This window comes from Zeus faber (genome assembly GCF_960531495.2).
Source record: "Zeus faber genome assembly, chromosome: 12".
NCBI lineage: Eukaryota > Metazoa > Chordata > Actinopteri > Zeiformes > Zeidae > Zeus > Zeus faber.
In genome coordinates, this window is record NC_137196.1 from 9,838,889 (window position 1) to 9,853,556 (window position 14,668).

General features: G+C 45.9%; 1 protein-coding gene across 1 annotated transcript in view; it reads right to left on the reverse strand.

Moving 5' to 3' along the window:
* dnah9l (dynein, axonemal, heavy polypeptide 9 like) overlaps window positions 1–382 on the reverse strand; it is a gene marked incomplete at both ends in the record, with an annotated part of 50,481 nt that extends 50,099 nt beyond the window's left edge. The window contains one exon of the mRNA XM_080010752.1: window positions 353–382. Coding sequence (XP_079866878.1) covers window positions 353–382 — 30 coding nt within the window. The remainder of the gene's footprint in view (window positions 1–352) is intronic.
* Window positions 383–14,668: the final 14,286 nt, after the last annotated feature.

Here is a 14,668-nt window from a genome sequence, read left to right on the forward strand (position 1 = left end):
TACCTCCATTCACACTCAAACAAACACACACACACACGCACACACACACACACACACACACACACACACACACACACACACACACACACACACACACACACACACACACACACACACACACACACACACACACACACACAGAGACATGCACACACACTCATAAAGGCACTGTCATTCTCACACACCTTGAAACCTAACCCCTTTACCTCCATTCACACTCAAACAAACACACACGCACACACACACACACACACACACACACACACACACACACACACACTCACACACACACACACACGCACACACACACACACACGCACACACACACACACACACACACACACACACACACCTCTGAGATGACGACAGGTAGATGCTCCATGGGGTACCCGGACACCTCCCCCAGGCGGAGCTGTCTTCTGAAGGCCTGGCGGCTGATCCGCTTCACCCCTCTCTTCAGCACGCACAGCAGCTTGGTCTTCCACAGCGGCGACGTCTTCACACACGCAAATACAGTGGGAATGCTTTCAGTAGTATTGAAAGCACTAGAAATAAGTAGTGACTTATTTCCAAATGGACACGTTAGATGGGGTGCAGACATCCAAGGATAGTCCCCCCTCCCCTAATGACTGTATGTGGTTTATGTTAATTTGTTTATAAAATTGGGTTTGTCTTTTCATAAGTTGTTGGTTGTTGGTTGCACTCTGCCAAGTCTTTTTCTGAAATAAAGATGACTGGATGATGTAGAATCAAGCCTAAAATTGGCCAAATGCACCACAGTGACCATAATATTCAACACATTACTGAATTATACTTTAACAATAGTATTTAAAAAAAGGAATTTAGATAGGCATCCGTTCTTCTCAGTTGACAACCAACATGCCATAATGAATTTAATTACTAAGAAAATGACAATATATTTTATGGGAAGATAAAGTCTATTGCATATTGTGCAAAGACGGTGCATCCAATATTTTATGAACTGAGATTATGTCTCTCTGTTTAATGAGTTACTGTGTCGTCTGTGTGTCTGTGTGTGTGTGTGTGTGTACATTTGTGCGTGCATGCACCTGTGCGTCCCCGGCGTGCAGCGTCCCCCCAGGCCCGGTGAAGAGCAGCAGCCTGTCGGTCCAGATGTGGTCCAGGAAATCCAGCAGGACCTTCTGGTTCTCCTCAGCACCGATGAAGCGGTTCCACTTATCCGTCTTGACTCGCAGCACACAGAAGGCCTGCTCCCGTAGGAAGTCCACCCTCTCGTCCGACAGGGCCGCCCCGGCCTTGAGCGAGCTGTCCTGGTGGACCCTGACCCCCGGACCCTCTGGACTCCCTTCACCTCCCCCACCGACAGAGGCAGCTCCATTGCTACTGCTGCCTGTGATGGTCACGGCCTCGGCCATGAAGACTCAGAAATGGGCGCTTGGATGAGTGATAGTCACTTTAAAACACTACTGAGAAGTCTATATAGGCCAGTGGTAAATAAAGTGGTATCCTTGATTTTGAAGTTTAATTATCCCCTATCACCTCTATCTCGCCTCCAAGCTCTGAGGGCGAAAAAAAAGTGATGCACGCCTTTTAGACGGGTCCAACTATTCTCATTCTGACCATCCACGATGGACGGCTTCTGTTGCCCTGAACAACACCTCAACATGTAAATTGACTCTGTTCAGTGAAACTTTATCTTGTAACTTGAAGCTTCTGGAGAAACCTGTCTACAGCGCCAACCTACAGGGCAGGTGATCAGAACACCTAGGTTTTCCAGTTAATGGAACAAAGTGTTGCCTGTATGTACATTTTCTATACATTTATCCCCAAGCCTCCGATCTCACCGAGGAAATGATTCTCAGCATTTTTCCATCCCAAGGACCCTCAATTAGATATATTATGCCACAGACCTCCTTTGAAAAGAGTTTTTCTCTGGGACCCCAATCTGAGAACACTTGTATTATTAGATATGGTTTAGTCCAACCTTCCATACCTGTATAAACTATAGTTAAGGAAATGACAATGAAACTATGATCAAAACAGTCATTATTGCACATTCTCTAACGGTATTAACATCCTGTAAGTTGAATAATAGTCAAGGTCAACCATCAGTCATTTTGCCGGGACCCCCAGGAAACTCTGCGGGGTTCTTCCCCCGCAGGTAGATCTCAACGTGCGGTGCAGTATTTCTCAACGTGGGGTCCCACTAAAGTAATGTGATAAAGGTAAGGTGATATTCTGGCCACACGGGGGCAGTGTTACACGGTGTCTCTAGGCCGCATACCTCAGACATAATCCAAAGTGACCCGAGGCATGACATCCTATTACGCATATTATTCCATGTATGTAAGAAACATGGAAAAATGGGACAATTTCTCGAACTGTGTTACTTTAAATACCAAAAAAATGATTACCCCCCCCCCCCCCCCTCCCTTTTTTTTTAATCCTCCATTTTACCAAATGCCTAAATTTAATGCAGTCTGCAGTCATGCCGTAATAGAACAGAGCTATTTCTTGTGAAGGATTTTTAACATTTCTTCCTGGGTGTAACCTTGCAGATTTGATCTATGTTCATCTCGGAACAAGATTGACTAAAACTCCACAGAAAATTGACTAAAAGGATAGTCAACAATTTGATACTGTATCTATAACATCCCTCATCTGCAGTATTTAATTCATACAGAATTGGCCTTCATGCTTATTCAGTAGCCAATTTTTTTCTAAGGTCATCCTCATGCTGTTCTGTATTAATCATCTATTTCCGCCATAGAATATGATTGATAATGAAGTGTTATTTTTTAACTATGTCTGACCCACATGTTATATTCCAAAAATGTATCTGACCATCGGAGATCCGTGCCTTTATTTCTAAATTCAGCATCTGATATACTATACATCATCTGTGGAAATTTTCCACATTCCGTTGTTCAACACATTCATTCGCCAGAAGAGACGATAATCCGTGGCAGTTTGTTGAAGGGAATTTGTTCCTTGTGAAAATTGGAATTCCACGCCTCGCTGTGCGGACGCGTCAGCATCACAGCCCACACCCATGTGTATTTACGTATGTGTGCACTGCAGTTAGGGGACTCCTGCATGGGTGGATTATGTGTATGTTCTGTAGGCTTGGATGCACATGCATATCCTTCCTTGGGTAAATGTGTGTGTACCCATGTCTATGTCTGTGTGTGTGTGCGTGTGTGTGTGTGCGTGCGTGTGTGTGTGTGCGCGCGTGGGCGTGGATGTACATGTCTCCGTCTGCATGTCTCTCTATCTGACTGCAGCCCAAGGCCAGGCGGACGTGTCCCCGGGGTGTCTCCACATACTGTAGCTAAGCCCATTTGAGCCTGCTGCTGACAGCAGTAGCTCCACCGCTGCCCATCTCTCTGACCTCACGCCCAATGTCACTCCTGCTCCACAGGGATGGAGGGATGGGAGGAATAGAGGGAAGGGGGGTGGATGGTAGTTATGGTAAGACGTTAGGGGGACTAGAGAAGAGAGAGAGAGAGAGAGAGAGAGAGAGAGAGAGAGAGAGAGAGAGGGGGAGCTCAGAGAGAAGAGAGAGAGAGAGAGAGAGAGAGAGAGAGAGAGAGAGAGAGAGAGAGAGAGATAGAGCTGGATGGCGGGGGCGGCCACATCTCAGCATACTGATGTGAAGGCCACAACAAGATACAGGGAGAGAGAAAGAGAGAGAGTGAGAGAATCGAGAGGAAGGACGGAGGGATGGAGCAGCAGGAGACCGAAGACTGGAATAGAGAGATACGCAATCCGTCAGCTGTGGGTGATAACGAATGTTCCGCTGGAGTTTTTTTCTTTTTAATAGAGCCATTGGTGAGTGTAATGTAAACACAACCAGAGTAAACAGGAAAATGGAAAATTGAAACAATAAACATGGAAATAATAAAAATAAAATGGGCCAACAACCGAGCTTTGAGGTTTCAATTATATTCTATTAAATATGTTTGTCAACAAATTAATGAATGAATAGCTGAATAAAATATATTATAATTGTATTAAATATATTTAATGAAATAATAAAATATGATTTATTAAATAAAAAATATTGACTTTAGTTTTGTTTATAATAAAAAAAATAATAAATTTAAATATAACTTAAAGGTATTTTATTTTTATTTTTCCAGCCAAATTGATCTCTAATCCCCATTTGTCAGAGCAAGGCACACAAAGGGTTAAACTCCGTCGCTGCCGTCTCCCCCCGGTGCCAGGTGCCGTGCCGATGATATAATACCGTGTGCGGTAAGGAATCCGCAGCCCTCTGCCTCCCTTTCTCATGGTAATGTAGTTTTAACCTGGTGGTCCTCTCTCCTTTCTCCTCCGCTCTCTCTCTTCAATCACTCCTCCTCTCCTCTCGTTTGGGGGTTGCCATGGCGACCGGGGTCTGCTTGGCGAGCGGACCCGCAAGCTCTTCAAGTCCAGAGCATCTGCCCCCGGATGGCACACACTTCACTCCTCCCCTCCATCTTTCCTTTCCTGTCCTCCTCTCCTCCTCTTCTCTCCTCTCCTCTCTCTATCATGCCTTTCCTTTCCTCCTCTCCTCTTCTCTCTCCTCCTCCCTGCAGCTCTCCTCCTCCTCCGCTCCTCTTTTCCTCTGCTCTTTTTGTTCCATTCATTTCCTTTCCTCTCCTTCTTCCCTCACTCTCCTAATCGCTTTTCTATCTCTACCTGTCAATTCTCTGTCTGTCCGTCTCTCTTTTCTCTCTCTCTCTTTCAACGCCCCCCCCCCCCCCCCCCACACACACACACACACACACATTCATGCACCGTAATCACCACCGCCATCACAGACTCCCTTGGCGTCGGCCTTCTCTGGCAGCCTCTCTCTCTCTCTCTCTCCATCTCTCTCTCTCTCTCTCTCTTTCCCTCTCTCTCTCTCCATCTCTCTCCCTCTCTCTCTCTCTCTCTCTCTCTCTCTCGTGTGTCTTGCTTTGACCTTCTTCGTAGCATACAGTTTCCAGGGAAAGGTGTTAAAGAGGTGGAACCCATGGGAGGAAAATGAACAAAACAGATAAAAAGCTGCCGAGAAAGAAGAGGCAAAAGTAGCCGGGGACGGAGAGAAACCGCGGTGAGATGCGACTAAAATGACACATGACATTAAGTATGGGATACACACACACCCACACACACACACACACACACACACACACACACACACACACACACACAGATGCAGCGAGCCCAATCACAAAACTCCAAAATGTGTGTGTGTGTGTCCAGATGGCGCTGACCAAGGTGGCAGGAGTAAATGGAGCGATTACAGTAATGACCAACACATACATCTGTCTCATTCCTCTACATGGCTGCCAGCCCCATCACACACACACACACACACACACACACACACACACACACACACACACACACACACACACACACACACACACACACACACACACGCACACACACACACACACACATACACACACACACACACACACACACACACACACACACACACACACACACACACACACACACACACACACACACAGGGGCTAACATACATACACATCCCTACAGTCATTTGGTGCTGGCATCCCACGAGCGACCGCCATTACAATCTACGGTTTTTCAGGGTCTTTCTAAAGCATAATGTTGCCGTCTGCCATTATGGAGGGTGGAACAGAAAGGGCAGGCTAAGTGCTAAGTGCTAGCAGCTAGATGGCTACCACACTAGATGGCTCATCCATCTCCATTTAACTCTATTCGAAGTTTATTTTCCTTCATTCCACCCCCCTCCTCCTCCACACTTTCCCTTTTTATGCTCGCTGACCTGGACCCCTTGTCCAATCGCAACCCCTTCCCTTATACTCTTTGTTTCAAGCTTTACCGTCTGTGGAATTGCTTCACTTTTCCCACCGTCCCCTTTCACTCTTCATATGTTATTCAGTGGAGGTGCAGTCAAGTTCGCCGGCGGTTGTAAGGTTTGGGGGTTATGGGGTTGGGAGAGGGGGTTTAACAGGAACCAGGCTTTTTGGGCGGTAGAAAAAGGCGAGAGCGACGAGAGCTGTGAGCTCCCCTCTTATCAGACACTGCCTTTGTTCCTGAAAGGTCTCCCTCCTGTGTCCGGACTCAGTGATATTTGAGGCGCTGGCCTCTGTACAGAGGAAGGGGTTAGAGAGCAGGCAGCCAATCTTCCTGGGAGTGGATGTTTTTGTGTGTGTGCTGGTGTGTCGTGTTGGAGGACTAAACTTATCTCCAAGTCATGGCTGATCATCTCCTCGCTGGCCGCAAGAGAACACCTTTATTTAGCCAGCACCACTTCCATAACACCCCCCAACAAAAAAAAAATCAGCAGATCCAGTATTTCTTGAAGTAGACGGCATTGTTCGATGCTGCGAAAGCATGTGTAGTTTCCTCTTCCCAGCAAGTTCACCTGGGTGCGCTCATCCCCGGGGGATGCCTCGCCAAGGCACAAAAGGGGATGCAATGCAACACAAGTGATGGAATACAGGCTGAGGTTGTGTTGGATGGCGGAGGTGGGGGAGGCGTGGGGGGCATGTTGACGGAATTCCTGTAGGTGGTGCTGTTTCTCCATCAGCAGTCCCTTCGGTGAACATCCTGCAAGATGCGGCTACAGCCTTAACCTCTTGTTGCTTGTAAACACTCACCAGCCCTCTGAACAGATGAGAAGGGTGAAATACAAACTGACAAGTACAGTGTACAAGGAAAAAGCATTTTATGGCTGATGCTATGAAATCACCCTAAATACTCAGGTGACCCCCCAGCAAGTACAATTAAGCACAAATAACACTGATGACATAATTGACGCCTTACGACCCGTGTAATTTGATGTGTATACTCAGCTATGTGATATGTGCTATTACCGAAAAGGAAATTAAGCGCAACTTAACTCCACTTCTATTCGTCTTCATTTTGAGAGACGCAAAGACGCGTTATTACGGCAAAGGAGATTGATGATGGGCGACGGCGCTCGCCTTCATTTCAAATCCCCAGCACAATTTGGACTAATGGGGAAATTCCTTGAGATTACGATTAATGCCGCGGTGAAGTGAGATGGAAAAAGAAAGAGCCTCTCCGCGGGTTACATTCGTATCTGTCAGGGAACAAAGTATGGAATTAGACACACTGGGTACAACAAAGCCCTTTCCCGATGGCGACGAATTAGAAGGGAGAACCTGACTTTATGAACAACGTAAAGAAAAAAGATATATCAACAGGAGGCAAGACTGATAGTACCCATTTGATGTCAATTATTGGCAATTATCGCAATTAGAGGCAATTATTTTTAGTACCCAAGACAGCCTGCAGCGTTTTCCAGAGTCTTTATTCACAATAAGATCTGTGCGGTTCTCGATTGACTAGATCTGATCGGCTAACTCCGAGCTGCTTGGGGAAAGGGGTTTTATGTTGACTAAACACAAGCAAGGCGACAATGATGTGTGGTGCGAGTTGAAAACTCATAACCAGCTGTTAACAATCACAGAGGCCTGAGACAAAAAAAAGTACCAAAAGTGCCAGCAACCAGCTTTCCATCGCTGCACCTAATTAATCAACTGTGAAAGCCCTCCAAAGCCAAAGCATTTTGGCCAATTTTCAGGTAGACTGTAGCCAGGGGTTAATGTCATGAGTCCTCTCTGATCTTCCAGTATTTATATTTGTTTTCATGTTTCATTTTCACCTGGTCATTTCCTCATGCCATGTCACGAACCTCCACGTCGTTTCAGATCCGCCCTTTTGCTTTTCTGCCTACCTGTCACTCCCTACCTGTTTCCTGTACAGTACCGTCCTTCCGAACCTCTGCCCCTGAACCTTAATTCACTGCCTGCTCCCTGCCAGATAGTTTTTCCTTCTCTGACTGATCTCCTAGTTTTGACCCCTGCCCATTCTTTTGAATAAACCTTGTTGAATTTGACTCCTTACCTGATAGTTTTTGTCTCCTGCTTATGGGTTCACATCCATTCTGAGTCAGTGAGCTTAACAGTTAAATTGGGAAACACTGTCTAACTAAGTGTCTCTGATTACTTTGAGGACTCCCATTAAGTTCTCACTGTCAGAGCATCCAAGCATGGCAAAACAGAGATTTCTAACCACTTACTATAGGTGTCTAACCCCTCACTATAGGTTTCTTACAACTGACTCACTTTCTAACTTCAGATTATGGCTTTCTTACCTGACTATGGCTTTGACATACCCCATTGCATATGAGTAAATACACTACTCACAAAAAGTTAGGGATATTCGGCTTCCGGGTGAAATTTCAGGATGAACCTAAAATGCACTACAACCTTTACAGCTGAACTAAATTTTACCTTCTCTAAACTTTTGAATGCGCAACTGTTCAATGTTTCAGCACTTTTTGCACAACTTGCTGTTCCCTCACAAGGAGTTGAACGGCAAAATTCATAACAGGTGTTTGATCCATGAATCGACCAATACATTTCCTGGTTCATTTAGAATTGGTATTTAAACAGTCCTCTTAATCATGCCGTTCACATTTTGACATCATGAGACCAAGACGACACCTAACAATTGATCAACAGTACCTCGCCATTGCGAGACTTCAAACAGGATGTTCCCAGAGGGAAGTGGCCACTGAGCTTAGAGTGTCACAGAGTGTCATCAGCAGGTTGCAACAGAGATAAAGAGAGACTGGAAGAGCCACAGAAAGGCATAGAAGTGGACGTCCTTTGGCCACATCCCACACTGATGACCGCTTCATTGTGAATAGTGCCCTGCGGAACCGGGTGATGAATGCCACTCAACTCCAGACACATTTAAGGGAGGTTAGAGGCACCCAAGTGTCACGTCAGACCATTCAAAACCGTTTACATCAGCGCGGTCTGCGTGCTAGACGACCTGCAAGGGTACCTGACCACACCACCAGGCACAGGCATCATCGTCTTGCATGGGTCAGGGAGCATTTACGCTGGACGAGGGACCAGTGGCCTCAGTGCTGCTCTCTGATGAAAGTCGATTCACGTTGAGCAGAAATGATGGCCGCCAACGATGTTGGAGACGTCAAGGAGAGCGCTATGCATCAGCCACTGTTGTCACCAGAGGAGCCTTTGGTGGTGGTGGTGTTACAGTGTGGGCAGGTGTGTCTAGTCAATACAGAACTGCCCTACACTTTGTGAATGGTACAGTGACAAGCCCATACTACCTGAATAACATCATTAATACAGTCATTGTGCCCATGCATGAACAACACAGGCCTAATTTCATCTTCATAGACCACAATGCTCCAGCTCATTGAGGTCGCATCATTAGGGAACTGCTGCTGGAGACTTTCTCCAGACCTGAATCCCATAGAAAACTTATGGGATCAGCTGAGTCACCATGTAGAGGCTTGTAACTCTGTACCCCAGAACCTCAATGACTTGAGGGCCACCCTTCAAGAAGAGTGGGGGGCCAGGCCTCAGCAGACAATAAGTCGACTTGTGAACAGCATGAGACGTCGTTGTCAAGCTGTAATTGATGCTCAAAGGCACATGACAAGTTATTGAGACATTGACATTTTTTGTTGTGGTAAACCCACCACTGTTGTTGGCTTTTGTTTCAATCAATTGTTTGAGATGAGGAAATCACCATTGCATGCTTCTACTTAAATGCCCTCCTTTCATGATATAATATCACTGTAGTGTGAACTTTTTACATTTTCCATAAATTTCACCCGAAAACCAAATATCCCTAACTTTTTGTGAGTAGTGTATATCCTTTAGAATACAATTATTCCATTTGTACATTTGTGAGCCACCGCAGATTTGAGATTCTTTTGGTGGCATTTAACTTTTTTAAAAGTGGAGAATCAGAGCTTCAAAACAAGGTCTCCCTTGTGCAAATCAAGCAAATATTTCTAAAGCTATGACTTGTTAATGACGAGGGTGTGGCAAACTGTGTTTCTCAGATAATCACCCTCAAAGTTTTCCCCGACACTTGGTTTCATTCAGCCAGCTCCCAGAATGCAAATGCGTGGAGGACCAACAAAGCCACATGGCTACTTGCCACATGGCCACTTGACATCCTGCTGAATGGGCCAATTTTTGCATTGCTCTTGTGTTTATATGGATTGTTGAACAGCGTCATCAACACACAACATCTTTGTAAAAAAAAAAAAAAAATTTAACAAAAGTAAGAATATACATGTTTTATCAAAATTGAATTATTTAGGAATTTAAAAGTGCGAACAACACAACAAAATGTACAGTCTGTCAATAATATTAGTCTTTGTAAATCAACCTCGGTGAGTCATTTAATATAAAAATGTGTGTATGATAAATATCTTCAAAGTTCTTGGAGTTATTATGTGGGCTAACCCCAACCCCGCCCCAGCTACACTCTGAGAGCCTGTTTGGGGTCTCTTTTCATTTTCTTTTCGCCCCTGGCTGCATTTGCAGGTACAGTAAACTTTAGAATATTGTCCATTGCTACTTATTCATAATCTGCATCACCAACCTCAACGGACTTCATCATGTCATCAACTTATTCCGTTGTAACAACAACAATGGGCGTGTAGTCGGTCTCCTCCAGTGGTTCTTGAAAATATTCCGTTTCATCGTCAAGTTCAGGTTCTGCTGTTTGAAATGTTCTCCAAGAACGGGATAACGCCGGTATCAGATTCGGCATCGGTGTCGGAGAACTGACTATCATCGCGGAAAATGAAGTCCAGTATGTGCTGCTTACACTGACTAGGATCTATTGCACTGGTCAGATTAGTGTCCGCAATATGATTTAGAGCTTCCGCCACCCGCTTCTCGTAATCCATAACAACACGGAGATAAAACCTGTTACAGACAAGTCAAACCTAAGGATCCTCGTCCTGTGCTTTAATCATCTGTTTACGGAAGTGAAGTCAGCTTTTCTTCTTTGCGGGTTACGCCACCTCCACAACAATGTATCCAGGTGTGTGTGTAAAACTGATAATATTTAAAGGTTGAACTCTATCAAAACGGTTTCACATTGTAACTTCATATAACATGGAATATGGAGGAAGGATCTTCACCTGGACGCTCGCTTTAAAGGAAACAATCGATCGGCATTGTTCAGTGCTGTTCAGCGTCTCGGTAAGTGAACTGTGTTTCCCCATGTAATCTCACAGGAATATTTAACTCGACAGTTTCACATTTATCTCTAATTTATAAATCAAATTCAGTTTTGAAAATAAGTTGAGAGATTAAAAAAAACCACAAAGGAACACGAATCTGGAAAAATGTAATTTTCCTTCGAGAAATGTTTTTTCCAACTTATTTTGCGGCTCGTGGCATTTTTTAGAAATGCGTGACAAGACGGGTTTTTAGCAAGCCAAACTCCAACTGAAAGACCGACTCTCTCTCTCCATAACATTTGAGAACGCTGTATTTATGCGATGGTGTTTGCAGGTTAGAAGAGGTGGTGCATGAGAACAGAGGCATACATGCGCGCATGTACGTAAACGCACGCACAGAAACAAACACAAAGATAAACAATCAATCAGAGGTTAATCTTTGATCTCTGTGTGAGAGCATGCCACAGCCGATCAATGGCTTTAATTCTGCCTCGAGAGTGTGTTCACACGCCTCGCCCGGGCACCTCTCACCCCCACTTAACTCGACAGCAGCAACCTACTCTCTCTCTCTCTCTCTCTCTCTCTCTCACTTGCTCTCTTTCTTTCCCTTTCACCCTCTCTTGCTCTCTCTTCTGAGCAAACAAACAAACAAACAAATACACACATACATACATGGCAACCTGATTAGGGGAACCACAGGGGGAAAGCCTAACAACAAACAAACTCAGCAGGTGCACAAACACCTTACCCTCTCAGATGAAATATGGATTTTTCTTCTGTCCCCAATGCCAATCGGTTCGCGGTGTGTGTGTGTGTGTGTGTGTGTGTGTGTGTGTGTGTGTTTGTGTGTGCATTGCATGTGGTTGTGGTGTGCATGTGAGGGAACCTGCCTTCCAGATTGTTTTGTGGGTGCAGCAGAGGTATTGTGTGGAGGGCTTGTAAGTGATTGGATGCTACCTTGTTACTGTTAAAGACCCTCTCCCAGGGGAACCAGCAGGTTGACTAAATGCATGTTTTGGTGGTGTTTGTGGTCCGTCAGTGTGTGTGTGTGTGTGTGTGTGTGTCTCAGATGATAATAATGAATGGCGGTCCCCTGTCTGGTCCCAGGGGCCTTTGAATTTTTCATTTGGGTGATGACTTGTGCATCAAGATCACTCAGTCTCCCTAATAAATGTTTTCGTGTACTGTGTGTGCATGTGAGTGATAGAGAGAGTGAAAGGGAAGAGGGACAAACCACAGTGTACAAAGAGTGTATCAAAAGCAGACATATCATGATGCATAACATGGATGCTGTGTCATACAGAAGTCATGTTTACACCCATGGAAGCGGGCGTGAAAGGGTTAAAAGGAGACCACACTATTTTGGAGGAATTCCTCACCCGTTGATTACAATTTGCCTCAGAAATGATTCTATCCTAAAAAAGCAACACTTCCGAGGATTAATTCACGCGAATTGCTCAAATTGGATTAGAAAACGCCATTTGAAAAGGGCTGATCTCAAACCTCACAACCCTCCATGTGGTACGACGTGGTTCTCTGGCCAAGTAAGTGCGAGATTTCTTGGTACATAAAACTAAGTGGCTGTCTGGCACACACTTCTTTAATTGTCTTTACTTAGCCCCACCCCCCAACCGCCCACCCCGCCCAGAGACATACACACACACACACACACACACACACACGCACACACACACTCACACACAACCCCCCCCCCCCCCCCCGGAGCTAATCCTTTTGTGCTAATGAAGGGTATTGGGTTTCTAACAGGCTTGTAAAGGGAGGTAATAGATGGAGGGATGGGTGTGGATGGAAGGAGGGAGGGAGTATAGAGAGGACGAGGGTGGGTGGGTGGGTGACTCAGGTGTCAATAAGCACATCAACCTCATCCTTTCCAGACGCTGGGGGTGTGCCAATGCCGCTGATTAATGCACACGCACACACACACACACACACACACACACACACACACACACACACACACACACACAGATTACAGTAAGTACACACACACACAAAGGCTTGTGCGCCTTAACGCACGTAAATCTCCTTGCGAGGCATAAAAGCGAGCCTTTGGTGCCAATAAGCGGAGCGATGGATTGCGGGAGATGTCTCCACCTTGACCGGCGGCCCGGTGATGGATGGACACGCGCGCGTTACGTCATTGTGGCCACCGCAGCTCTGCGGCTTAAAAAAACAAAAAAACGGGCCGACGCTCGTTTGGAAAGGTTTCTGACAACACATACAGTGTTGTCAGTCTTTCTCTCTGAGTGTCTCTCTGTCCGTCTGTCTCTCTGTATGTCTCCAGCTCTCTGTCTCTGGGTGTTTCTCGGGGTGTCCCCTCTGTCCCCTCTCGCTCTGTCCCTCCATTCTAACAAAGCCGATAATCATTTGTTTCCCAATCACATTAGCATGCCAGTAATGAGTGGGGTAAGTCAACCATTAGAATATGTTCCATTATTCATTGTTGACTCACGTTCATTACCCCAATGAATGTTTAATAAGTGTGTGTGTGTGTGTGTGTGTGTGTGTGTGTGTGTGTGTGTGTGTGTGTGTGTGTGTGTGTGTGTGTGTGTGTGTGTGTGGTGGGTGGGTGTGGGTGCGAGCACCGTCAGGCCCCAGTGGATTGTCGGTGTCGCAGGATGATGTGTGCAATCAGCCTCATTCCATATTCATTATGCAATCCGACGATGACGCAACTCCGAGCGTAAATTGAAAGTATATGAGGGTTGCATACATTGATGTCGTCCCCTCTCTCTCTCCGTCCCCCTCGCTCCTCGCTTTTCCGTGAGTGAGGCAGACAGCTGTTATCAGTCCCTGACAGAGTGCTCCCGTCAACCCCCCCCCCCCCCCCCACACACACACACACACCCCACCCCCCCGCCCCACCTCCCCTGTCAATCACGGCATATTGTCACCGAGCTGCCATTTAAATGGCCGCTCCCCTGCTTACCCAAGAAGTTTACGTCGGTGTCTGTTCCTTCTTTTACTCCCCTCCTCCCCTCCTCCCCTCCTCAAGACAAACACACTTGCAGGTTGATTAATACATACACCCCACCCCCCCCCCCCCCACCCCCCCCCCCCCCAAGACACCTTGGGCAGCATTTTGCCACGCAGCAGAATTATTCCCCCGCGACATAAATAAATAGTTATTTAAACCAGATGGAACGTCATTAACGTCCGGCACGATGCCAGGGAGGAAAAAGTTGTGTATCTGTGGGTGAGTGTGTGTGTTTCCTAAGGCGGCCGCCTAATGAGGAGCCAGTGTTTTCTCCATTAGTACTTTATTAGATGGCCTGGGTCGTCGAGGGTTTGGCCGGGTGGACGCGTTGCTTTATTTAGCTTGCTCGGTGTAAACGGCGAATAATATCCAAGGGCACAATGAAACAATGGGATGTAGCTTTTGTCTAATTGAGGTTGAAACCACGTGTGTGTGTGTGTGTGTGTGGGGGGGGGGTTGTTCTCCCTAACCTTTTCACCAGATCCCCAGGAATGACCAAAATAAACTTTTTTTCTCCTTGAAATTCAAAACTTTAGTGTATAATAATAGTGGAAACCGCATCGCCATCTTCTTGCTTTTCTTTTCGATAAACAGTTCTTTCGTCAACCAGTTTAAATTCATCAGCCCATCTTCTCATCTCGGTTCCTTGGTTAATTAGGCTAATG